The following is a 26079-nucleotide window of genomic DNA, read 5'->3' on the forward strand; positions in this document are numbered from 1 at the left end:
GAATCTTGCGTTTCTATACCCTTTTGCGAAATTTTATAACCGAGATATTTAAGTTCTTTAGTTGCGAACTTGCGTTTTGAGACGTTAATTGTAAGACCGGCCTCTTTTAATAATTTAAAAACTTGTTCTAGATCTTTAATATGTTGTTCCAACGTACTACTCGTTATAATTATATCATCAAGATAGATTAAAGTCGATTTTCCTAAGACAGGCTTTAGAACAATGTCCATAGCTCTCTGGAATGTTGATGGGGCCCCACACAACCCAAAGGGCATGCGTAAAAATGCATAAGTGCCCGATTTTGTTATAAACGCGGTTTTATGTATGTCTTCGGGTCTCATAGCTATTTGATAGTAGCCAGACGTTAAGTCCAAAGTAGTCATCTATCTAGTAGATTTAATCTTTCTAATAATTTCCTCTATAACCGGCAAAGGGTAAACTGGGAATTTAATAACACTATTCAGTTTTCTGTAATCGATAGCAAACCTCCAAGCCCTTTTATCCGAAGGAAGAAACTCGTTCTTTTTCCCACACAGTACGACTGGGCTCGCGTACTCACTATTTATGGGCGTTATTATTTTGTTCTTTAACATTTCCTGAATATGTTCTTCTATAATTAGGTCTTTCTGTTTATCATAGCGATAAGGTTAGTCCTACAAGGTTTGTCGGCAGTTAACTGTATCTGATGCGTAACTATTTGACAGCTACCAGGCCGGTCTGAAAACAAGTTTGAAAAAGTACGACCACTTGCTGGATGGCTTGACTTTCATGGTCATTCAAATGGCTAAGGTCAACTTGCGGTTGTTCCACTGGTTCCATCACCCTCTGGTCCATCTCCAGCACAATAGAACTGTCCTGAAAATTCAATTTGGCCCTCGCGGACCTTAAAAATTCCATACCTAAAATAAGTGGATTTTGCAGATTTTTTACTACAAAAATTAATACTTTGAGGCTTTCATCTTTTACCTGTATGTTTAATGATAATTTCCCGATGCAGTGACAGGTTTTTCCTTGCGCCGCTATAATTTCTGTGTTTTTGTTTTTAAATAATCGTAGCCTATAAAAATTCTTCTTGAAAAATGTATTACTCATAAAATTACCTTTTGCTCCTGTATCAATGAGAGCTTCTACTGGTACATCGCCAACCAGGACTTGTATAATTGGTAGATGGGAGTTCCTTACGATGACCGTATTTAAGTGTCTTTTTGAGGGTTTTTTTAAAACTTCCGGGGTCTGGACCCTCCCTTTCACAGGCCCCTCTACTCGTTTAAAGCTTTCCTTTCAACTTATGCCTTGTGTGTACGCGGACGTTTGTTTTCGAATTTTCTTTTTGGGCCTTGGCCTTCGAGGTTCGATGAGTTTGCTTGATAGCTCTTTCCCCCATAAGAGCGGTTTGCATTTCTGGTCTGCTCATTTGAAGATTGCCTTCGGATGCTTTGAGAATACGATGCCCCTCTAGCTTTTTCCGCTATTCTGCGATTTTGAAACTTGATCGCCAATTCGAAGAGCTCCTGCAATGTGCTTGGGTTTCTAATTTCAAAGTAATCTTGAACAGCAGGTAGTAATCTTGGTAAGATTATTTCAATAATCTCCGCGTCGGGTTTCTTCCCGTACAGCATATCTGTCAGCTTAATTTTTCGCAGAATAAAGTCCGTCAACTCTTCTATATTCCGTTAATAGAAACTATATAGTTCGGCTTCTAGCCTTGCTCGATCTTTCACTATGGGGAAGGCCTTTAATAACGATTTTTTGAAATTTTCAAATGTATATGTCTGGCTTCCGAATTCCCCTAATAAAAATTTGCCTATATTCTTCCACCATAGCGCGGCCTGTCCTCTTAGTGCAGATGTGGCGATGACAACTTTTTGTCTTTCAGGCACAGGGTAGAGCTGAAAGTGATTGTCGAGGCTTTCTAGAAATATCGCCACCGAATTTTTTCCGTCGAAATTGACGTTTGGCTTGATTGACGCTTTCAAAGTCTGGACCAGGTATCCAAATCCTTCCAATTGGCTTGCCATTTCTTGTTGTTGTCCAGTAACTTCCATCCAATTTTCGGCCATTTCAGTTCGACAAGTGTTCGGGCGCCAATGTAAAGTTGCGCGCTTCCAACCTGCATGCAACAAAGTGGTGACTGCTGAAACTGGAAATTAGACAGAGTCTTGATAAGGGTTTAAGTCCCTTTTTATTCAACTTTAGAAGTTACAAATGCGTGCTCTTGACGCTCACAAACTACGCCGATCCGGCGGTAAAATAAAAATAAGAAACTAAAAAGAGATAATAACAAGAGACTAACTACGAGGCTCTCTAAACGTAACTAACCTCACCGTAACAATTTGCCGAGGCAAGCACACAGGCCGAAACGCGTGGTTCTTCAATTTCTAACTAGCCACTTCCACACTCGTGAAGCAAGAAAGCACACCTTCTAACTCGTTTCCTTTCTATTTAACTCAGAACACTTCCGCTGATAAATTTGAATCCTTGCGCGTTTTACTAAAATTTACATACTCTGGCATTGGCAGTTCTAGGGGAAAGTAAGGCTTGACAGGAAAGATAGTTTAAACTTAAAATAAATGTTCGTTAAAATAAATATAAACCCTACAATTTAATAAATACTATTCTGATTATTAAAGATAAGAACAAGACCAACCAAATTTTGGAAACTTAACGTAATTAAATCTAGTATCTATTCACTCCAAATTAGTTTTATTTATTTATGCTAAGATCATACAATGACTGGCATTTTCTCTGGGAATCTTTAATTGAAGGTCGTCTAATACTTCTTGTGATTCAGCCTGAATGTCTTTCATGGAGTATGATTACACTTTAAAAGGATTCAAACACAAGAAACTCCAAATTCTGTAAGAGCAAAGAGGCCAAGAGAAACTAGAAATAAACGAAGACAATTCCGATAATGATATTAGATCATTTCACATGAACACAGATCTCGTCCCTTTTTGGTAAATAGCCAACGAAGCTTTCTATTGCAGTATTTCCAGGAGGTCGATAGAAGGTCTGTGTATGAAGACTTCACACATAGAAGGACTATTAATTGCTTCTCCACGACAACGAAGACAATTTTCTATCGTGTAGTTGTACTCTGTCTCTCCCGCAAGTTTATAACCGATTTGTCTGAGTCGAACATTCTAAGTTAAGGGATATTTTTCAAAAGATCAGAAAAGTCTGGAAACTCCACCAAATTTGCTTTCGTTTAAATCCTTTAATAGTGTGACCACTGTCTTTCCTTTGCACTTTTCCTTAGGCAAGAATAATGAATGATTCATCCTAAGATATAAATCGTAACAGAAGATGTCGAAGAATAATAATAGAAGATGTGACTTAAAAATGTCACGTATATTTTAAAATATTTCGCCTCAAAAACAGCATCTAAAATGATCATAAAGGCTTATTCTGAATCACCCACCTTTTCCTAAATAACCTTATTAAGATCTTCACCATCAAGCATCATGCCCATCACCACCAAGAAAATGACCCACTTAAGAGGAAACCTGATTGTTGACGCCCTTCCGATACTTTAGATTGATAAAAGTCACAAAAATATAAACATTTTATTATACAATGTACAGATAAATATATTATTATGTAGGGTTATCAACTTCCTGTACAAAGAAAAAATAATTATTATTACATAATTCTAATATTACAGCGGTGACAGGAGCCTCCTGTTTACAACACAAAAGGAATGAGCAATGATATCTATTATTAAATCATTACTTTAATATTATGTGCAAATAATGTCAGTAAGAAAAAGGAGGAAATAAAATTTCTTTCTAATGTTTCCTTAATTTGCAGTTCTCTGAAAAACATCCAGGTTTTTGTCTGTCTACAATCTGCTTTTTCTTTTTTTCCGTTTTTTTGTGTGTATGGCAGTAAAATTTCAAAAATTAAAGAAACAAAAATGGTATGATGAACTTTGGAGCAACTGCAAGTTATGCTAATTTAACAACAAATACACAAATACAAGTGAGACGCATAAAAACATTAGATTTTTAATTTGTTAAATTCGACTTCTGTTACATATAAGTTTTAAGTGAAATGCACATTGTGGTTACTCTTGTTTAAGGATCTATACTTATTTAGCGAAATATAAAACTCATGTTTATTTTGCTAATTACAGGAGCTTATGTTTCTATTTGCCTAAGTACGTACACTGAACTTCTTGATTTAAAATTACGTCTACATATAAATTTAAAATTTGGCAATGATTTCAAATTTTACACTGATTTAAAATTTTGAATTATGATAACGATTAATGCTTATGTCATTGCGAATTTGCTTCATTTCTTAAAAAATATTACAACAAATAATGTTTATATTACCCATGAAAACGCTTTTTAAATGATTAGAAAAGTTTAGAGCAGGGACAGAGGCAAACAGCATGCTGATACTGAAAAATATTCAATATGTAACTGAACCTTAAACATCATATATATAGAGCGTAGCACATTTTGTTTACTTAAAAACATAATTATTCCAAGTATTCCCATTTAATACGCTGCTGAAAATTGATCAATACAGACAAAAAGTAAGAAATTTAGAACCAATTTTACACAAAAACTAAAACGACGTGAAATCGAAAATTACAGAAAATTACAGAGAAATTAAAAAAAAAATTACAGAGGCAGTATCGCTCAATCAACACCAACTGATTTTTCATTCAATGCGCGCAAGAATCGAGGCTGCTGAGCTTAAACGTGGTAACACTGGGGTTCTTATCTTTATGTTTTGAATGATTGCTAAAACTCTAGTCTACAGATAGTTGAATTGTTTACCTATATATGTGCGTGTCTGTATGTGTGTTTGAGATGAAAATGTGTTTCAGTGCAGATAATTTGAAATTAGATGATAGCTCGAATTAGACATGGATTAATTTTTTATCCATGGCCATGGAAACTGATGCGTAGTAGCCCAGAAATTGCGGTAGAGAGAATTTTGGAAGAAGCACGACCAGCTTTGTAATTAAACATCTCAGCACATTATTTTCATAATTTGTGAAACACTAGAATAGCTAAATACCCCCCCCCCACACACACAATTTGGGACATGTAATTACATTTCAAATAGCGAAGAATAGCAAAAACAGAGCATAAGAGACACTTTGCCAGCAGGAAAGCGAGGTGGCGAAAGAAGTTGCGTAGTTGGTTTTGGTTATAAGTTTGGAAAGTCATTTTATATTTTATAAGTTTGGAAAGTCATTTTATATTTTATGAGTTTGGAAAGTCATTTTATATTTTATAAGTTTGGAAGGTCTTTGGTTTAGTTCTGGATAACGATTGGACGAGAGTTTACAATAATGAAGTTAGCGCAAAGAAAGCGAAGTTGCCCTGAAGGGATTTTACTTTAAATAAAAATTAGTAATTTGAAGGTCTGTTGCCAGTTAGTTTCAATTAAATTTAATAATTTTGTCTCCGCTCTTAAAGCAGAAAAAGCCTTGGTAAGAGAAAGTTATTCAACAAAAACACATTATTATGTTAGAAAAGGAAGAGAAATTTTGTATAATGTTTACAATTTTCAATCAGAAAGCAAACAAATGATGATGATACAATTTTTAAGATATACTTTAGAAATACTAACAAAATATCATTCTATAAATAAAATTTATTGTCCAGTTTGAATGTTCTTGAAGAAAGTTAGCTTAAAGATCATACAATAAATTTTGGCAGTCTTGTGAAAATCATGGTATATATTATTATCAATATTAAATCGAAATGATTTTAGCATATAGTTAAAAACTCATAAAATACATATTCACCTATTGTAAAAAATCATATTTTCCTATTGTACAGCAATGTAATACTTAATAAATAAAAACAAACAAAAGATAATATAATAACAAACTTTCACAAAAATGGTAGGGCCTGTACAAACCAATGAGTGTGACTACCTGCTCATGGCTGTAGGTAACAGGTTTTTAGTATTGTATGGTAAATTTTCAACTTGGTTTTATGAGCATAAAAATTATTTGACATTACGGACTTGGAATACAAATAAATATGTAAAAATTAAAATTCAAGTTAAGAAAAGTAACTTGTATTCTCATTTTATATTATAGAAAGTTAGTGAAAAGAATCTAACATTACCGCATGATAACAATAAGAATAACAATAATAATAAAAAATTGAAAGATGTGTAATGTATTGTGTATGTGTGTAAAATATGAGGCAAAATTATTAAATTTAATATATATATTTTCAGATAGAAAATAATGAAGAAATTTTTCTGATTTTCATTTTTTTTCTGATTATGATTGTTAACAGATTTTAATACAAATAAGCTGAAATCGAAAGAAGATGTGATGGTCTTTGCAGCCATGTAAAAACATTTTCAGTCAATGATACTGTAATTTGAAAAATAGTATTACGTAATTTCTTCACTTTTAATCTTTGTTTTTTCCTTTGGATGTAAAAAGAGGCAAATGTGATGGGATAATGAATGTTGTAAAATATTGCAGTTAAGATTCAAAAAGTAATATAAAGCATATTATTAGCTTATTAGTATTTTTTAACAGTTATACTTGATTTGCATGATGGCAGTTTATAGCACACAGCTAACTTGTACGTTTTCAATTCAGTTTATAAATATACATATTTATTGAGTTTTTCGAGTATCTTAAAGCCCATGCATTTGTCTCTTACTTACTTGCCTTTTCTCATGTTATAGTTAAAAAGCTATCACCTGAGTGGTAATTTAGCGAAACGCAATTAGATTTTCTAGAGCGCATTTTGTTAAAAAAGCATGTATTAGAGTGCTTTCTGTTCCGAAAATAAAAATACCGCTTGTTACAAAAGGAACTGTATATAATAGGCTAAAAAGCCAAAGTTAAGCCATTTTTCTAGAATCTTAAAAAGAGAGGAAAATTTCTCTCAATAGCTGCTGCAAACCGAGTATATTTAACGAAAATTCCTCGAAAATGTTTTGTGTTAAATTGGAGCTCAGTGGCTAAATGCTTTACCAGTGAAGAAGTCGTGAGAAATAAATAAACCCATCTGCAATTTAGCCATCTCGATACCAAAAACATTGCTCAGGTTACACCGCAGGGGACGACAAATTTCACCGATTAGAAAGAACAGAGAATTAATGTGAGGGTCTACTATCCCTCTTGCCGTACCTTTTGAGATGACTTTCAGATTGAGCCGCCGTGCCACAAAGACAATATATACTTACAAACATCCATGCTTTTTCCGGAATTCAAACCTGTGTCCAAAGCTATGACTATCAACTTCCTTGCCACTATGCCGAAAGGGAGGCTTTTTTCAATTATTTCTAGGAAAACTATAAGAAGATGTAATAAAATAGAAATATTCCATTCCTCAGGGATTGGCCGAGGTTCTAAAAGTTCGACAGATTTCATTGGGAATTAATCCGGTGATAAAGTAACATAATGCTATGTAAAAAATATAAAGGCCAATCTAAAGACGTTCTGAACTTCGGTTTAAATCAACTTGTTTGCTGGTTCATCGATGTTTCCTGTGGCACTAGATGCGATCTGAGTGATGCTATATGCAATTTTGTAGGTCTAGGACTAGTATGTGGAAACTTTATTTACTCAGAAACGGGAAATGGGAACTTGAGGTTCTCCATGCATTTACGTGTACCGTATATCTGTAGAAAATAGACTGCAATATTTCTTATTTCAAGAGCTATTCGATCACTATTGCCATTATTTAGAGTGGTATAATGCAATGCTCTGGTACCTTTTTTGGCTTTTAACTCTATTTTGATATGCGCAGCAAATTCTATGAATTAATGCTAATAATAATGTATTGTTTAAATAATATATTTGTATTTCGAATCAAGGTTTAATTTTGTTTTTCCTGTTTCAGTTTTTTGCTCTAGGATATGAAATGTATGTCGTAAGATATATAGAGTTACTAGATACAGTAAGTATAAAAGAATAATTTGATAATTTAAACCTTTCCGTATTTTCCTCTCAGAATAAAATACGAATGTATTTTAGTCCAGTATTAAATTAAGAAATACACTCTGTTGATCATTAAAGTTGCTACATGACGAAGGAAGCTTATCAGGTTCAATGTTTCTTCTTGCCTTCTTCGGAAACATACAATGACCTGACTAGAACAGAGAGCTTACTAAAGCTATGTTCACTAATTGTAGTAAGTAGACAGGATACAGACGAAGGGTATACAAAACCCTTTATTTTTTCTTTATATACAATGACTTCCGTACTTCGGAATACAATGACCCTCCACTCGGGGTCTAACTTAAAAGATATCAAAATAAAACTAAACTCTAATTTAACTTTAGAATAAGATTGGCCTTATAATAACAGAAAGCGTATGTAGCACAGAGACTGTGAACACTACAATACGTTTAATTTATCAAGAGGATTAAAACCTCTGGCCTGGAAGGCAAAGTAGCAACTGCGTAACTTCTAAGGTAAGCGGCCTGCTTCGAACTCACGGCTTCCTCTCTTCTGCTTGGCAAAAAGGCCACACTTAAATACTTGGCGTTCGCCAGACAACTTTGCATAAACTCCTTCACGCTTATAATTCTGGCCGGAAGTAGAAAATAAGAAGTGATAGTAAAGATTTAAAATAAAATAAACGTTAGTAAAACTTAAGATCCTTACATACTTCCCGCCAGAGTTAATTAGTTTGAAACTGAGGTCTAAAACGACCTTGTTGAAAACTTTTAGCTCTAGAAACTAACGCGAGGCCAAACTTTTACACACATAACTTAGCTAGAAACTAGAAAATTTTAAAAGAAAGAAATTTGTTACAATAGCAGCTCCCGGAATATACAACAATCTTTTTTCTTTTTCATCTGTACTGCATCAAAACAGGAGCTTTATTCAATTCTGGTTCCTTCCAGAGATCTGGAAGGAAAACTAGTTTAATGAAATGTTACAGAATGACATTGCAAATAACATATAGAATATACTTTTCTTAACATTCTTATTTCATTCATGACTATTTTAATTATCTCTCCCCGTGCTCTCTGACATGTGTTGTAAAAACACCAAACACGAATGTGTTTCTGTCTATGTGTTCAACACTTCCTCCTACAATCAAAACACTAACGTGTTAAAATTCAACATACGAGACCTCTTAACACACCCTAAATTCAACTCTAGACCCTGAGGTACTATTCTGAAAGTGGCTAACTCTAAAGTGTAGCGTCAGAGAGCCTAACTACATCATTCAACCTTTAACACATATTCAGCATGATTTAATCTTTACAGTCACACGAATAACAAAATTTTTAACATTACTTTCACTTTTACCATATCACGTTATTTCTAAACATTCAAAATAACAGTTCACATGTATACAAGAACATATCAAGATGCCGTTAATTTTACACATTTGAAAACATACATTAGTAGTACATTGTTAACTTCTATTCTTTTCAAAGCAAGTGCCAATTCTTTCTACATTGAAATAATACTACATTTCAAAAAGTCTTTCAGACTAAAACTTCTTTCTTGTTAGAATGTTTTAAATAAAATTTATACAATAACTTTTTACAATATTTAAGTCTTTATACAACGCTATTATACATCAACTTTAGTTTTACGCGCGAGTAATTGAAAAACATAATAAGAAAATCGGTCACAACTCATTTCTCGCCCTTTTGGCGATAAAGGTAGACCTCGCATGAGGTAAAACTTCTTCAAATCTGCCACTTGCAGTAAGAATGAAAGATTAACTTAAGTTTGTAAAGTAACACAAAATTTTACTTATCTTTGTAATATTCAGACATCCTTTTCTGGGCCCAGTCTTTAAAGGTGCTGCAAACCGTAGCTTGGTTGATCCTCCTTCTTGTACGGGCTCGCCCTTCAGTGCTTTCCTCTGGAAGCTTCCGTTTTTCACCACTACGGCCACCCTTGAACATCTTCCTTCTGTCCTCTGCTTGTGGTCTTGGCCGTTTGAAGGCAGCTGGTCTTGGTGGAACCGGGAAACTTCTGTCGTGATCCTGCTTGGACCTCGTTGTTGGCCGTTCAAATTTTTCTTGTACTTTTTCCTCCGCCGCTGATGGCCCTTCCGCAGTTCGGCGACTTTTGCTGCGGAGAGTTCTGTCAGATGAGTCAATCTTCCGTTTCACAGCCGGGTTATAGTTGCCGTCCTTTCTCCCGGTCTTTTCCACATACGTCGTCCTTCTCCCTTCTTCATTCTGGAGGTGTTCGTGAACTCTGTTTTTTGGACGGTGGAACGGCTTCTTTTTCTTTGTACCTTCAATTTTTCCGCGGGGCAATTTTCTTTTCACTTGCTTCTGTCTCTCATTGGCTTGCCCTTGTACTTGTCGTTTTCCCACCTCTGGAACTTGTACCTGCGGTGTCTGCCGTACCGGATCCTGCAAAAGATCTGAAAAGATTTGCATTTTATTACGGTCATAGAATGGTTTTATCTGGTCAATGTTTGCGGAACAGGTTTCACCATTTCTTGCCTTTAATACTACAACAGCGTGAGTTATTTTTTCTATAACATATGGTCCTTCAAAGCGTGGGAAAAATTTGGCAGTTTTATCTTCTGGTGCTGAAGAAAGTGAATGCTTAATTTTTAGTACTTCATCCCCTACTTTATAAGTTACTCCCCGTCGTTTCAGATCATAGTATAACTTCTGTTTTCTTTGTGCTACTTCCGTATTCTTTTTTGCTTCTTTTATTAGTTTTTCTATATCACCCATTTTAAATTCTGGGGCTCTTTGTTGCACATAAAATAGTTTATCTAACGGTGTTATAATCTTTCTGCCTAGAAATAACTCAGCAGGAGTTTTTCCCGTTGTATCATGTTTTGCGGTCCTAAGGGCGAAAGCAAATTCATTGACATAGTTATCCCAGCTTTTATGAAAATTTTTAACATAACTACGGATAATTTTCACTATATTTCTGTTGACCCGTTCCGCTATATTTGATTGCGGCCGATACGGGACCATTTTTAAATGACGTATGCCCAGTTTTTGGCACATGTCTTCAAATATATTACTTACAAATTGAGGACCATTATCCGATATAACTTTTAGGGGCGCCCCGTATTTTAAAATATATTTATTTAAAATAGAATCGGTAACTAATTTCGCGGAGGCTCGTTTTAAGGGAACAATTTCGGTCCATTTACTAAAATGATCAACTATAACAAGGAGATAGCGACTTTTGTTTAACTGACTTTTTGGGAAAGGGCCCAATAAATCGATGCCGATTATTTCATTTGGAAATTCGGATTTAATACTATTTAGAAACCCGGCCGGGCGGAAATTAATATAATTAACGGCTTGACATGTTGGGCAGGACTGGACATACGCCCTTGTTAACTTTTGCAGTTCAGGAAAGTAGACTGCCTCGCGTACGCGTTGAGTAGTTTTTCGAATACCAGCATGAGAAGCTAAAGGGCTGTCATGGAGCTCTTGCAGGATATTTAATCTAAGACTAGCTGGGATAACAGGTCGAAATTCGTTGTTGGAATTCGTAGTTTTTGTATAAAATAATAGACCATCTATTAGTTCGTAATGGGCCGCCCTATTTCTTATCGCCACAATATCTTGGTGGCTAAAATTTTCAGGATCCTTCAAATACTCATAAATACTTCCAAACTCAGGATCCTTACCCAGTTCGGTTATTACAGTTTCTCGGGAATTTATTGTACACGCTGTCAGCATTGCAACTTTTACGGTATTACCCTGTTCGTCTAATTTAATTCGTGACAGGGCATCTGCTACGATATTTTCCTTTCCGGGGGTATGCTTGATTACCAGATTATATTCTTGCAGCTTGAGTGCCCATCTTATTAACCTTGGGGATAAATTTTTTCCAGAGTACAATCTAGTTACCGCCGCATGATCAGAATATACTGTTATCGGCGCCTTTCCAAAATAGACTCGGAACTTTTGCACTGCTAACAGAACTGCAAGTGCCTCTCTCTCGGTCGCGGAATAGTTTCTTTGTGTTTGATTTAAAGTTCGGCTAAAAAATGCTACTGGCTGCTGATTTTGCGAAAGTACCGCTCCTACCGCATAATCCGAAGCATCCGCTGAAATTTCTAAATTTTCATCCTTTTCAGGAAATTTCAACACAGGGGCTTGCGTTAATGCTTGTTTTAATTTTTCGAAAGCACTATTGGCTTCGGCCGTCCACGAGAATCTTGCCTTTTTCCTTTTTAATTTTAACAATGGCTCAGCGATAGCCGCAAAATCTTTTATAAAGGACCTATAATATGAACAAAGTCCTAGAAAAGAAGAGAGCTTCTTTGCCGTGTTTGGAGTCGGATACTTTTGTACAGCGATTATTTTTGATTCATCTGTCTCGATCCCTTTTTGCGATATTTTGTAACCTAAATATTTTAATTCAGGGGCTGCAAATTTGCATTTTTCAACATTAACTTTTAGACCGGCCTCATTTAATAAAGAAAACACCTGTCTTAAATCCTGTACATGTTGGTCTAGATTATCACTAGTAATAATGATATCGTCTAAATAGATAAATGTGGACTTTCCGAGAACAGGTCTTAACACAATGTCCATGCATCGCTGAAATGTTGCTGGGGCGCCTGAAAGGCCAAACGGCATTCGCAAAAATGCATAAGTGCCAGACTTGGTTATAAAAGCAGTCTTAGGCACGTCCTCAGGCCTGATCCCTATTTGAAAATAACCATTCGTTAAGTCTAAAGTTGTCATAAATTTGGTTGATTTTATGTTCCTTAAAATTTCTTCTATAATCGGTAACGGATATACCGGATATTTCGTTATGGAATTTAATTTACGGTAATCAATAGCGAATCTCCACCTTTTTGGATGCTCCAAAGGATAATCATTATTTTTCTTACATAAAACCACCGGACTAGCATAACTACTTGAGATAGGCGTTACGATCTTTTTACGTAGCATATCGGTAATATGCCATTCTATAATTTTTTCCTTATTCTTATCATACCGGTATGGTTTTTGACGAACCGGCAATGCATCTCCGGTGTCAATACTATGGTTAGTAACCTGGGTAAATCCTGGAATATCACTAAATAAGGAAGCAAATTCACTTACCACTTGTCGGATTCTATCTTGCTCGTCACTAGGCAGGTGGTCGAGATTTACCCTTGGCGGTTCAACCTTTTCTACACGCACTGGTTTCATCGTCAGTTTAAGAGACGCTTCATTAAAATCCAGTGTAGCTTGTGCGTCTGAAAGAAAGTCTATTCCTAGTATTAAGTGTGCTTGCAAATTCTTTACTATAAAAAACATCACCTTTACTTGTTCGTCCTTGATACGGATGTACAAAGGTACTTTACCTACGCACTTACATTGTTCTCCTTGCGCCGCTAATACTGTTGTATTATCCGCATTATATATGCGGTATTTGCGAAAATACTTTCTAAAAAAAACTTCTGCCACACAGGAACACTGCGCGCCGGTATCCAGGAGTGCGGTGGCCGGGATATTATTTACCAAGACTTCAATCTTCGGAAGAGTTAAATTTTTCACCATTACTGTATTTAACTTGTAGGAAGAGGGGTTTTCGTGGCCTTCGGATTTCCGCACCCTCTCGTCAGCAGAAATCCGTTTTAGTTTAAATTATTTTTTCTTTCGGTGCTTTCCTTCTTTCTCCACTGGCCTTGAGACTTTTTTCCTGGGTTGCTATTGAACTGTCGACGTTCGCCGGCTGTTTTTGAATGCTCGGGTTTCCTTGCCCACTGATTCGCTTTTTCTCCGTAGCCATGTGCTTGAGTTTGCTGTAGTCTTGGCGTACCAATTTGGTTTCGCTGTTGATATTGGCGTCTTCTTTCGACGGCCGCCGTTCTTCTACTTTCAAACTGGATTGCTAGCTCAAATAATTTTTCCAGTGTAGTCGGATTTCTCAATTCAATAAAGTCTTGCACTTGGGGTAGTAACCTCGGCAAAATCACTTGAATTATTTCAGGATCCGGACGGTTTCCATACAAGAGCTTGAAAACGTGAATTTTTCTTAAAATAAAGCTCGAGAGGTTTTCGATTCTTTGTTGATATATACTGAAAAGTTCTGTTTCTAATTTCGCACGATCCCTTACAACAGGGAAGGCTTTTAGTAGGGCAGTCTTGAAATTTTCGTAGGTATAGGTGGGACTTCCTGCTTGACCCAAGAGACTTCTGCCGATACATTTGAACCAGTTAAGCGCTTGGCCCCTCAAAGCGCTGGTAGCTAAGGTAACTTTTTGAAACTCGTGCACGGGGTAGAGCATGAAGTGGTCATCCAATTTTTCCAAAAAACTGGTTACCTGTGAGTGTCCATTAAACGTTGCTTCTGGTTTCATCGAAGCGCGCATGGTCTGGACAATATACCCGAATCCTTCCAGGGCGGCAGCTGGCATTTCTGGATTCTGAGCTGTTTCTGCAGGCAGCACAGGTTCTTCTTGAAACTCGGCCATGGTTATTCTTCGTCGGGCGCCACTATCAGGTTCAATGTTTCTTCTTGCCTTCTTCGGAAACATACAATGACCTGACTAGAACAGAGAGCTTACTAAAGCTATGTTCACTAATTGTAGTAAGTAGACAGGATACAGACGAAGGGTATACAAAACCCTTTATTTTTTCTTTATATACAATGACTTCCGTACTTCGGAATACAATGACCCTCCACTCGGGGTCTAACTTAAAAGATATCAAAATAAAACTAAACTCTAATTTAACTTTAGAATAAGATTGGCCTTATAATAACAGAAAGCGTATGTAGCACAGAGACTGTGAACACTACAATACGTTTAATTTATCAAGAGGATTAAAACCTCTGGCCTGGAAGGCAAAGTAGCAACTGCGTAACTTCTAAGGTAAGCGGCCTGCTTCGAACTCACGGCTTCCTCTCTTCTGCTTGGCAAAAAGGCCACACTTAAATACTTGGCGTTCGCCAGACAACTTTGCATAAACTCCTTCACGCTTATAATTCTGGCCGGAAGTAGAAAATAAGAAGTGATAGTAAAGATTTAAAATAAAATAAACGTTAGTAAAACTTAAGATCCTTACAAGCTCACAAGAAACCCGAAATTCGTTGGTAGAAGATATACAATCGTGTTGAAAACTAAGAGAATTGACAAATTATGTCTATTTTTACGAAACTTATATAATTGAAGGTACTAATTATGCTGAAGAATTATACACATATTCAGAGTCGAATATGTAGGCTTACACTTGTGTGTCTGCGGAGCTGTGATTGTGGAAGTGGTATAAGCGCACTAGAAGTTTTCAGCGATTTGTGTGCCTTTCCTCCTTCACGATATTTTCCGAGTTTCTCGCAAGAGTTGCGTAAATTTCATAAGGTATAAGGTAAAATGAGTAATCACGAAAGTATGGATGACGGAATAAGGTGGCGAATTATCCGTAGATCAGAGACAGACGAATCACAAGCGCAAATGGCGTCCCGCTCACTGCAGCATACAAGAAAGCATTTTAGCATGGTGCAGACAGCATGTTCTTTGAACCAGTGGAGCATTTTACAGATAAATCGAGATTCAGCCTGAATACTGATTCTCGGCGTACATGTATGTGGAAGTATAGAGAGAAGATCGTAAAGCCCCATGTTAGACTTTACAGGAGGGCAGTTTGGCCTGGGTTCTTGATAATAGAAGGCAACGATGGTCCACATAGGGCTCAGGTGGTCAACTATTACCTATTATCTGGTAATATCTGGTAGCTGGGACTATTATTGGCAGATATGGATGCTCAGGTTTCTGATTTCTGCACAATGTGTATCTCAAAATTACTTAAATTTGAATCATTTCGTCTTATCATTGTAATATATTTGTCAAATAAATGAAATTCTATTAAACGGTTTCCCTCATGGTGTATGAATTTTATAAAAATGGCTTTTATTTTAACGTCGATTTTTTTCATGACATGCTAAGTCGTCTAACATAGCATAATGGCGTATAATCAAAATTGATTTCTGCTATTCAGGTAGTTCATATCCAAATGCATATATCGATGGATAAAAAATTGAAGAAAAGTTGGTTTAGCAGTCTATTTCGAAACTGCCCCTTCAAGTATCATCAAATGAAAAGGTCGTCTCCATAATAATAAGAGTGTTTTCCAAGCGGAATTGTCAGCCATAAAAGCAGCGATTTAAATAGCCATTCTGAAAATTATCAATGAGTTTACCATAAAAATCTGACTCCCAAGCAGTTATTTTAGCGATTAAGAATCTCTTACCTTCCTCTCCATTGATTTCCGATATAAAATTTCCTCTTGCCATAATTCCAAACTACAAAATTAAATTTTTCATGGATCAAAGGACATAGTGGCCATTTTGGTAACGATCAGGTAGGTCAATTAGCTAAAGAAGCAGCTCTTAATCAAGACGGTATTGAAATCATCCTTCCATGGCCTCCCTCAAATTTCAAGTATGACTAAACTTGCTTCAAAATATAGGCAAGATATGCGAAATAATGCTTCGCAGGGAAGACGCATATATAACTTGATCCCCAATCTAAGTTTCTCATTTTTTACAAGAATCCTTAATTAAATTACTATATAATAGGACACGAACTCTTCCCCACATATTTCTAAGACAGAAATATGGCGAACTCCGACATCTGTATATATGAGGAAAAGGGAACTCCTGATCATTACAGATTCTCAAGCCCCTTAACTGAGGAGAATCACATAAAAGCCCACAAATTGATCTCCTGGCATTCAAAGGTTTCTAGTTAAAGATAAACATCAGTATCTGAAGTCAAAAAATTATGCAACGACTCTTTTCCTACGGCTTAGATCTTTGCCAAGTATAAGTTCTCAAACAACATGAATTAAATAAACTTTTACATCTTGTGAATATGTACAAATGACGCCACTTGTGAATTTTTTAAACTGTAAGTAACCTTTTATAATTGAAATAACCCCATTAGGTACTTCTTTAGTATTATTATTTACAGTTCATTATAACATATATTTGTTATAGTTATCTCATTATATTTATGTGCATACCAATTATGTTTATCTGTTATTTTTGTTACAACGAAACAGATGTTCAATTTAATTTGTGAACTTGCAATTGTATTGAGACTATACTGTAACCTCTTAATGGACTAATTCATTATTTTTAATAAATACTGGATGCGAGGCGTACGGTGGGAACGCACTCTGTACCACAATAGGTAAACTCTACATCATTTGGAAAGCTTCAGTTGCCTACTTCCTAAATATTTATTTGTAAATCTAATAAAGCTTGGATAATTATAATAAAGAAGAATGAATTCTAATAAAGCAATTTTTTTAAAGAGTTAGTATGGTAAGGAATTACCAACTGACCCATGGTGCATCGCTGGGGTGTCCCCCATACTTTTACCTGTACCTCTTCTTGGGTAGCAGAAATAGACAAGAGCACTGACAATCTACTATGCTGCAGAAGCATATATACACATACATACATAGATACACACACAGGATCCACAAGAATCCTTATACGGCCTTTATTTTCCTGATTGTTGATCATAAATATATACTTCCAGTTAGAAAAATATTTTAAATGATAGAAATTTTACATTATATAACTTTTTAATTTATAATATAATTTTTTTAAAAAAATTACAAAACCTAACTTTTAATACGTCCCCCTGTCCTTATCGATAAATTTAGTCAAAGTTCGTCCTCATCATGAAAAATAAACCACAAAAAGTTTGACTACCGTATAACAAAACTGACTGTGATATTATAATTTCAGAACTTGATATTTTGATGTTATTTTCGTTTCGGAAAAATAAACCACAAAAAGTTTGACTACCGTATAACAAAACTGACTGTGATATTATAATTTCAGAACTTGATATTTTGATGTTATTTTCGTTTCGATTTTGATGTTAGCTTTTAAAGGCTGGATAAAAAGAAATTAAAATAGTTCGATGTTGATTTTTTGCTTAAATGTCAGTCAATGGTCGTATTTTGTGATTTATTTTTGTGTGCCGTTCTTCAATTTAAGATTTCGTTTCATTCGGTGAGTTGAAAGAATTTTCATACAAGTAATTTATGAGTTTTCGCATTAATTGAATTTAATATATATTAAGAAACGTTTTGAAAATTTCCAAACTCGTATTGACTTATTGACTTCTCATTGACTACTGACTTGCAGGATGTAATAAGCATAGTTTACGTCCAATAAATTACGTATTGTGCTGTTTTATCTTGAATGCCATATATTTAGAAAACCTATATGATTATGAATGTTATTTAAACTAGCATTAACTGTGTAATGCCTTGTAGGCATGAGACGTGTGATGAAATTGCTTCAGGTAAAAAATGAAAGGAACAGCAAAATTTACAGCAAAAAATAAATTAAATAGTATTATTGTGAAAACGAGAGAAATGTATTTAGGAATTATAAGTTTGAGACTTCAGATATTAAAATTAGTTTGTAAGGATCATAGTTTTAGTTAAGAATTAAAATTAAATGCATTAATGAAGCTAACATTAAATATGAGTTCTGAGTATTTTAATCGAATGACTCATTTCCTAATCCATAATTTTCAATAAAGAGTTTGATAAGATTATGGATAAAAATTTTAATATCTATTCCTGTCTTAAAACAGTAAATTTTATTTCGTTACTTAAAATAATATTTTGAAACTTGAAAAAGACGTGCTTTTTTTCCTCAGGACGGCATCTTAGTTTACCAACAACAATTATAATAATGGAATAGAGATAATTACTTCGATTAGTTTGGTATTACATTAAATGTTTCAGTAATGTACTTTATGCAATATCTAATTCATCCTTTAACAGCCTTAATAATTACTAAATAACTCAGTCAATGTTGAAAAACCTCAAGACAGTTTATTTATTTAAATTTGTGTAATAAGCCTCGATGGTCACTTTTCATTTGTTAAATACTGAGTTTATTTGAAAAAATTTCATTTCGTATGTTTTTATATTATTATGTTTTTATTTGCTTATTTATTTATTTATTTATTTATTTTTTTTTTGTTGTTTAGGTATTTTTAGTTTTAAGTAAAAAATTCAACATGATCACACCTCTACACGTATTTCATCATGCTGTTGTTCCAATTTTTGGATGGCTGGGATTCAGGACCGAAACAAGTAAGTTTAGAAAATTAACAAAGTCTGTTATTAATTGCATTATTTAGTATGCTTATTTCATTCAGTCATTTTTATCAAATCTAATGCACTTAGAAGATGACTTCGTTTTATTTAAGATGTGAGTCTAATGGTATTTGTGATGCATGTAAATGCTTAAAGCCATTCATCAATAAAGGAATTGCAGCAAAAAAAATCAAAAATTAATTACGATTAATTTTTTTTTGCAATTTTTTGTTTTAAAATTTCAATAGATTGGAGATTAGAATGGATTTGAAATCAAATTCATTAACTAGAATGGGAAGAATATATTTGGATATCGAAAACTCAAAAAGAACCGAGTTCACTAATTGATAAAGTTTTAGAATAACAGTTACAGCTGGAAATTTAAATTCAGAATTCTATTTGGAAACTTAAGTACCAATTACAATTTAAGTTAAAATTGTATCTCATATGTTTGAATAATAGCTTACTTAAAATTTGAAAATTAACCTAAGGCATTTTCGAAATTCAAGCTCAATGATTGACAAAGACAGTTTACGAATTTCTTTCTTCGGACCCTGAATTTCATATTCTTTAGTGGGAAATCTTAAGGACCACTTTTCTGAATAACAAATAGGAGGAAACAATGTCAAAGGTTGATGTAAATTAGGCAGCAATTCATATATCGATCAGAGATTTTAAGGGGCAAATTTCAGTTATCGAAAGAAGGAAAATCACTTGAAAGATAATAGATTTTACAGATAAGAGAAGGCAAGAAGGGGATAAAAATTAAATTTTTACGAACGTTATTAACATAAAGGACATCAAGGCCAAACTGGATCATGACATTTTCACACGTACACTACACGCACAGCAGTCGGTTGACGAACCTTTTCTTTTTGAAAAAAACTAGGCGCTTGCTTGCCCATCCAGACTAAAAAATTATATACATATATATATATATATAGAGAGAGAGAGAGAGAGAGAGAATTTATAAATGATTAGATTATGTACCAGGAAATCTAAAAGAAAATTTAGATAATAAAGGTGTACGGCAAAGAACTCGAGGGCTATCTGCGTAAGGGAAGGGATACCTTCGTCGAGAGCTTTTTAAAGAAGCTGGTTCGTATACACTTTGCATAGGGCGAAATCCACGAAAACGTCCATGCAGCCAAACGAGTTCGCGGGATTCGAACACTAGACCAAACTACTAGTGTTCAGCAAATTCACCTCTCGACCGCTGGTGGGCGGTAAAGGTGTACGGAGATCAAAACTTTGAATTCGTAATTAATAAGGTTGGAATTTGTAATTTATAAATGCTTAATTAATAAGAAAACATTATATATATATATATAATATATATATATATATATATATATGTATAGATATTATTATAAGCAAAGTTGTAAGAACAATACAGAAAGACCAATTTTGGTCAAAATTTTTTTGCGCAATGTGCTGCAAAATTAAGAAAATGAGAAGAGAAATTGTAGTTAGCTCGCCAAAAAGTGACCGAAAGCTGTGGCTCCAAGAAAAATCCAACATATGCATATTCAGTAGTTTTTACAAGTTCGAATAAAAAACTATATGTTAAATATTTTCGGAAATTTTAACACAGTTTTAAAAAACTAATTAAATTGAATGAGGTGATATATTAGGCCACATGCGAAATAAAATGTAAATTATAAAACACAGTAAAATACTAATCGACGGAACAAGTTAAAGGCAAAAAATAAAACACAGTAAAAAAACAATTGATGGAACAAGTTAAAAATACATTAAAAATTAAAAAGCGGAAAATGGTAAATTAGCTCAATTCGAGGTCCACTCTGGCTTTTCGAGGGAAATTTCTGAGTGAACATCGATCCAAGCTAACTCTATTACGCGTTTCGCCGAAACAGACAATTGAAACGTTGCGTTACAAAATTTTTAATTAATTAAATAAACTGTCCAAAAATTTTTTTTTAGTTTCAATTCTCTGAGATATAGATATATAATCGTTACAGCTAGTGTAATTTCATAAAAATTAAATAAATAAATTTTAGTAATAAAGCAAAATTATTGCTGTTTTGATCTCACTAATTTAATCAACTTTTCAATTTAACGATTTTAAACATTAGATGAAATAGAAATTACATACTAAACTGCAGTGAGTACTACAGCTGACAGTACAATTTCTTTAGTATGACAACTACTCCTAATAATGCTGTAAAAAGGAGTTTTATGAAGAAAACTGTTTTAAAGGATTTTATTTCTTAGATCTTATTAAATACAGAAAATGTAATTCGGATGAGTTTATTTCTTTCGGTCAGATCTTCTCAACTTCCTTTTATATTACTTTTGACACTCTGTTTCAGCATATATAAGTTTATATATACTGACGTTAGTTTAAATATCGATTGTTTTTTCCCTTACCTTTTACTTGCAGAATTCGATAATAGGAGGCACAGAACTTATACTGTAGCAATACTCATATATATTATTTCTGCAGTAAAATTTCCTTTCTTCTATCCATCTATGCAACGAAACCTGGCGAATAGTGCTCAGAGGATATAAAAAAAGATACGGAAGGAGCTCAATACTAATATTATAATATATCAGACAGACTGGACGAACTAAACATAATGAACTTCGAAGCCTTTGCGTCCAAGTTAAAGTACGGATCCGTCTAGCAACAAAGAATCTAAATTATTAAAGTGTCGTATTATAATTTGAACACTTTAGTCTTGTATTTAAAGTCATCAGATTACAATACAGCCCTTGAAAGTAGGATATGACTTTAAAAATTGCAAAAATCCATAACAAGTTTAAAATAAGTAAGATTCTGTATGAATTAAAATGCCACACAATGCTAAAATAATCTCTTAAAATCAAAAAAGGTAACTGCAAATATTCATAAAAATTATTAGATATTTGAACTAAATGTATTTTTAGTTCAATCATTCAGATACAGATTAAAAATGTAAAATATATATTGCTTTTAAACTTCTTAATTAGTTTTTTCTTCTTATTAATCAATAGCAATCAAATTAAGTTTGAAAGAGAAATTAAAAAAAAAAAAAAACATGTTCCACGTTTCGTCAGCAATACGCTGTCTCATGGCTATACTTCTAGCTTACCTAGTCTGCTCAAAAGCATCTACCGCCTTTGTCGTTTCGTTTTCCCATTTCTTTACAAGTAAGTGACGTAAGTGTTGGGAAGAGCCTAAAACTTGCTTATCTGCTAAACTTGTGTTAGACTATAATTTCATATTAAAACCATGATACCCCTGAATACCCCTGAACTGCATACCCCTGAACTTCAAAAGTTCATATTTTACTTGAGCAAAAGAAAAATTCGAAATTTAAAATTAAGGCTTTCAAGGTGCACATTTTAGGGGGCGGAACTACGCGTATGTTCAAAATCTGGTGATTGTTGCGACGAATGAACATACAAATCCTTCATTTTTTAATAAGATTAGTATTAAAAAAAGCCAACATCTTTCAGGTTGGGTGAGAAGAACGCAATACTAAGCCGACGGATATAAATAGAGATATGTTTTCAGAATAAGAGATAGTTAACAGAAACGTGCTATAAATCGAGTTGGCGGATGTGCCGTAGAAAACCGAGTCTTCTGCTTAAACGGTAGAGTTGGCATGTCTGCAGTTTATTATAATGTACAAGATGATGAAATGGATTTTATTTACTTTTCGGAGATTGACCGACTTGATTGTTACAGACTTGAATGAAGAAGAAGATTGAAGAATGACTCAAGGAGAAACCAAATATTTTCAGTTTATGTGAGATGGAGAAGAATTGAGAAAAATGTGTTTTAATTATCCCTAGAGACATGAAAAATGTCAGATTATATTTTAATTAAACTCTGCATTTTTCAGAAAAAAAAAACATTTACGTCATTTTTATCAAAAAGTATTATGTCATATTGAAATTAAGCTTGATTTGTATTAGAGGTATATAATTTGATGCATGATTTGAGATTTACAATTTTTGCATTATGTGTTACCTTCCAGCTACTACATAATACAGCATACGATAAAGAAGTAAAATAGTGAATGAAAACGATACTTTAACAATTATGAGCTGTCAATTACGATTATTCCTCTTTTCCAGATTTACCGAAATAGCAGTTATAGTCGAGTTGATTGTATTTACACAGCATGTACAAACTTATGCTAGACAAACAGCTATGATAAAAGAGATAGCAAATTAAAAATAAAGTACATTTATGTTTTTAACCCCATGGATTGGTTTCTGAAGCGAAAATCTTGAGCAGCTAAAGCTTTCAGAGAAATACATAATGCTGATATGACGAATGGAAACACTAAAGTTCTAAAATGAGTCAATAATCTCTCTCGGGAAAAATTAATCTCTTTAATTTATTCGAGTTACTTTTGATAATTTTCAGCTAATATCATACTGACTACAGAAATTTCAGTTATGCTTGTATTTACATTAGAACAGAATGTTTTTTTTTGTAATAATAATTACATTATGTATTTTAACAATGTTTCGTTTCTTAAGTATCAGACATTTATTTCAGGTGCATACCTTTCAGTATTTATAGGCATTAATGGATTTGTCCATGTCGTCATGTACACTTATTATGCCATAGCTTCTTTGGGACCATACTACCAGAAATATCTTTGGTGGAAAAAATATTTGACGTCTTTGCAAATTGTAAGTACCGGGTACTTTATACAAAGATTTATTTAAAATCTGTAAAATTACAGATTTATTTAAAACCTTTAAAATAGGATTATTTCTAAATATGCGATTTGTATATGTGTAATATTATGCTGCATTTAAGGAACTGCAATTTTTTATATACAATCTTGTTGAAAAAAACATTTGTTATAAGTTACGTTAATTTTAATTAGAATTTCTTTTTTTAAACAGTTATATATAATTCGACACGTATCTCATTTTAGAATTCCAAAGTACTTTTTTCTCGAGAAGCAACTAACTATTTAGTACAAACTACTATTTAATATCAAATGTTATTTAATATCGAAATTTCATATTATACCGATAAAATTCGCACAACAAAGTGCCAATAAGGCAGTTTGCCATGAAAAGAAGTGAGGTAAAGAGATTAAATGGCGGTAGTTGGATTTTGGTATAAAGGAATGGAATGCTGTTTAAGAGCGAATTTAAATTAAATTTCTCTATTAATGTAAATAAATTATTTTGATAAGTAAATGAGCGAGATATATTAAAACATCCAAGTAACGTATTACAGAAGAAAGAAATTTCTTTGTGACTTTATCCTGAACATCTATGTTTAGGCGACTGCCGCCATCGCTTTCGTGCTCAACTTTATAAGTTATTTTAATGTTTCTTCCATTTTGTATTGCCAGTATTATTGGGGTTTAAAGAAAGTGTTCCGCTAACGCAAATAACGTCTGCGCAAACAGTTCGAATTGTCGTGTTTAATCATATTCTGTCAAACGCTTTTTGGTATTTGAAAGAAAGAGACTTGCTTTAGAACACTGCGTTCCGAAATTTGTAAAAAAATATCGTTATCATTAAGTACAAGTTGTCTGAAACGGAGCTATCACACTACCAGATAATAACCATCATTTACTTCCAGTTCTGCTGAAAAAAGTCAGCTACAGAATGTCACCAAATCATGTATAGATCTTTAGGTAGTATTGCTGTATCATATGACACTGTGAAGGTTTGGCACCGATAGTTCAAAAACGAGGATTATGCTATTCAAGAAGATTACTTTGCCCGGCCTGCTGATGTTGATGAGACTCGCCCGCGCGAAACTGTGGAGGAATATCGGTGTGCAATTACTCGAGAGCCTGCAGGAGTTAGACTTTAGTGCCATCGCCATTAGTCGCGTATTGCATTGCATAAACTTGACGTACAAGTTCAATCGCTGGGTGCCGCATGAGCTGACTCAAGCAGATAAGGGCAGATGTGTTCGGGACTGCACTAATCTTTTCGAATATCAGCGCAAGTCCAAAATTCTCGAACAGATCATTACTTGAAGTGGATTTAGTTAAAAAAAATATGGATCTTCGAACGCGATCCAACAAGCTTCGCAACAGCACTTAGAATTCAGAAGATCCATATAGGTTGCTACACCCGCACGATTTGGGATTACTTGGTAATCAAGAAGTACTACCAGTGCCAGCAGCTGGGCCACATGCAGGATACCTGCTACCGTGAGGCACAATTCTGTGCATTCTGGCCGAGAAATCACCATGTGAGGATCTGCAGAGCCCGATGACCAGCCTGCATCAACTGCGGAACTGCAAAGTACAAGCATGGTGCAAATCACGACTTTAGACATGCAGCCTACCACCCCAGATGTTAGAGTACCAACGCATTGGCAGACGATTTCGCAGCAATACCAAGTATTAGCCAGCGGGCTAAAGGCATCAGCCGAAGTCCCCCAGTGAACAGGAATTCTGGCATGGAGCAGAACGCGGACGGTGATATCAATGCTCAAATAGTTCAACAAGATGAAATTCGAGTTCTGCAAATCAATCTTCAGAGGGCGAGAGCGCAATGGCCCAGCTCGTACAATACGCCACCGAAAGTGAAATGGACTTCATCTTGGCGCAGGAATCTTACTATCGCCTAAACAAGGTAGCAGAACTGCCATTAACATAGACAGTCAGGCAGTCCGATGGCAAGGAGAACCCAAGAGTCGCAACGACATGCTGCCTTCAAAAATGGGTTGCCAACATAGTATTCCTCTCTAATTACACTGTCACTATAGCTGTAGAAGCTATAGACCTCAGTACCTATATAACCAACGTTTACATTCCGCCAAACAGCTGATATTATGGAAGCTCTAGACAACTAGCAAGGATTACTCAGAAAGTATCTTTAGGCACAACACCTGGTGGCTGGAGATTATAACGCCCATGACGATACGTGAAAATACTCTACTACGGTTATAAGAGAACGTGGCGTCGAAGACTTCGTTGCAATCCTTCATAATGTCCCAAACAGTCTCAAAACTTGTCAGACTATTCATGAGAAAACTTTACCATCTCAACCTCTTCAATGTCATCAACAATTTGCAAATGGACAGTGCAAAATGCTCCGTCTGTCTCAAAC

The 26079-nt window shown here is 34.5% G+C and overlaps 1 protein-coding gene across 1 annotated transcript in view; it reads left to right on the top strand.

Annotated features, from left to right (window-relative positions):
* The window catches only part of LOC118200938 (very long chain fatty acid elongase 7-like), a 79014-nt gene that overhangs the window by 47244 nt on the left and 5691 nt on the right, over window positions 1-26079 (top strand). The window contains exons 5-7 of the mRNA XM_035372931.2: window positions 7842-7898; window positions 18918-19023; window positions 23543-23679. Coding sequence (XP_035228822.1) covers window positions 7842-7898; window positions 18918-19023; window positions 23543-23679 — 300 coding nt within the window. The remainder of the gene's footprint in view (window positions 1-7841; window positions 7899-18917; window positions 19024-23542; window positions 23680-26079) is intronic.

The sequence above is a fragment of the Stegodyphus dumicola genome, chromosome 5, assembly GCF_044657685.1.
Source record: "Stegodyphus dumicola isolate Sdum_Otavi_A_Nest chromosome 5, ASM4465768v1".
Classification (NCBI taxonomy): domain Eukaryota; kingdom Metazoa; phylum Arthropoda; class Arachnida; order Araneae; family Eresidae; genus Stegodyphus; species Stegodyphus dumicola.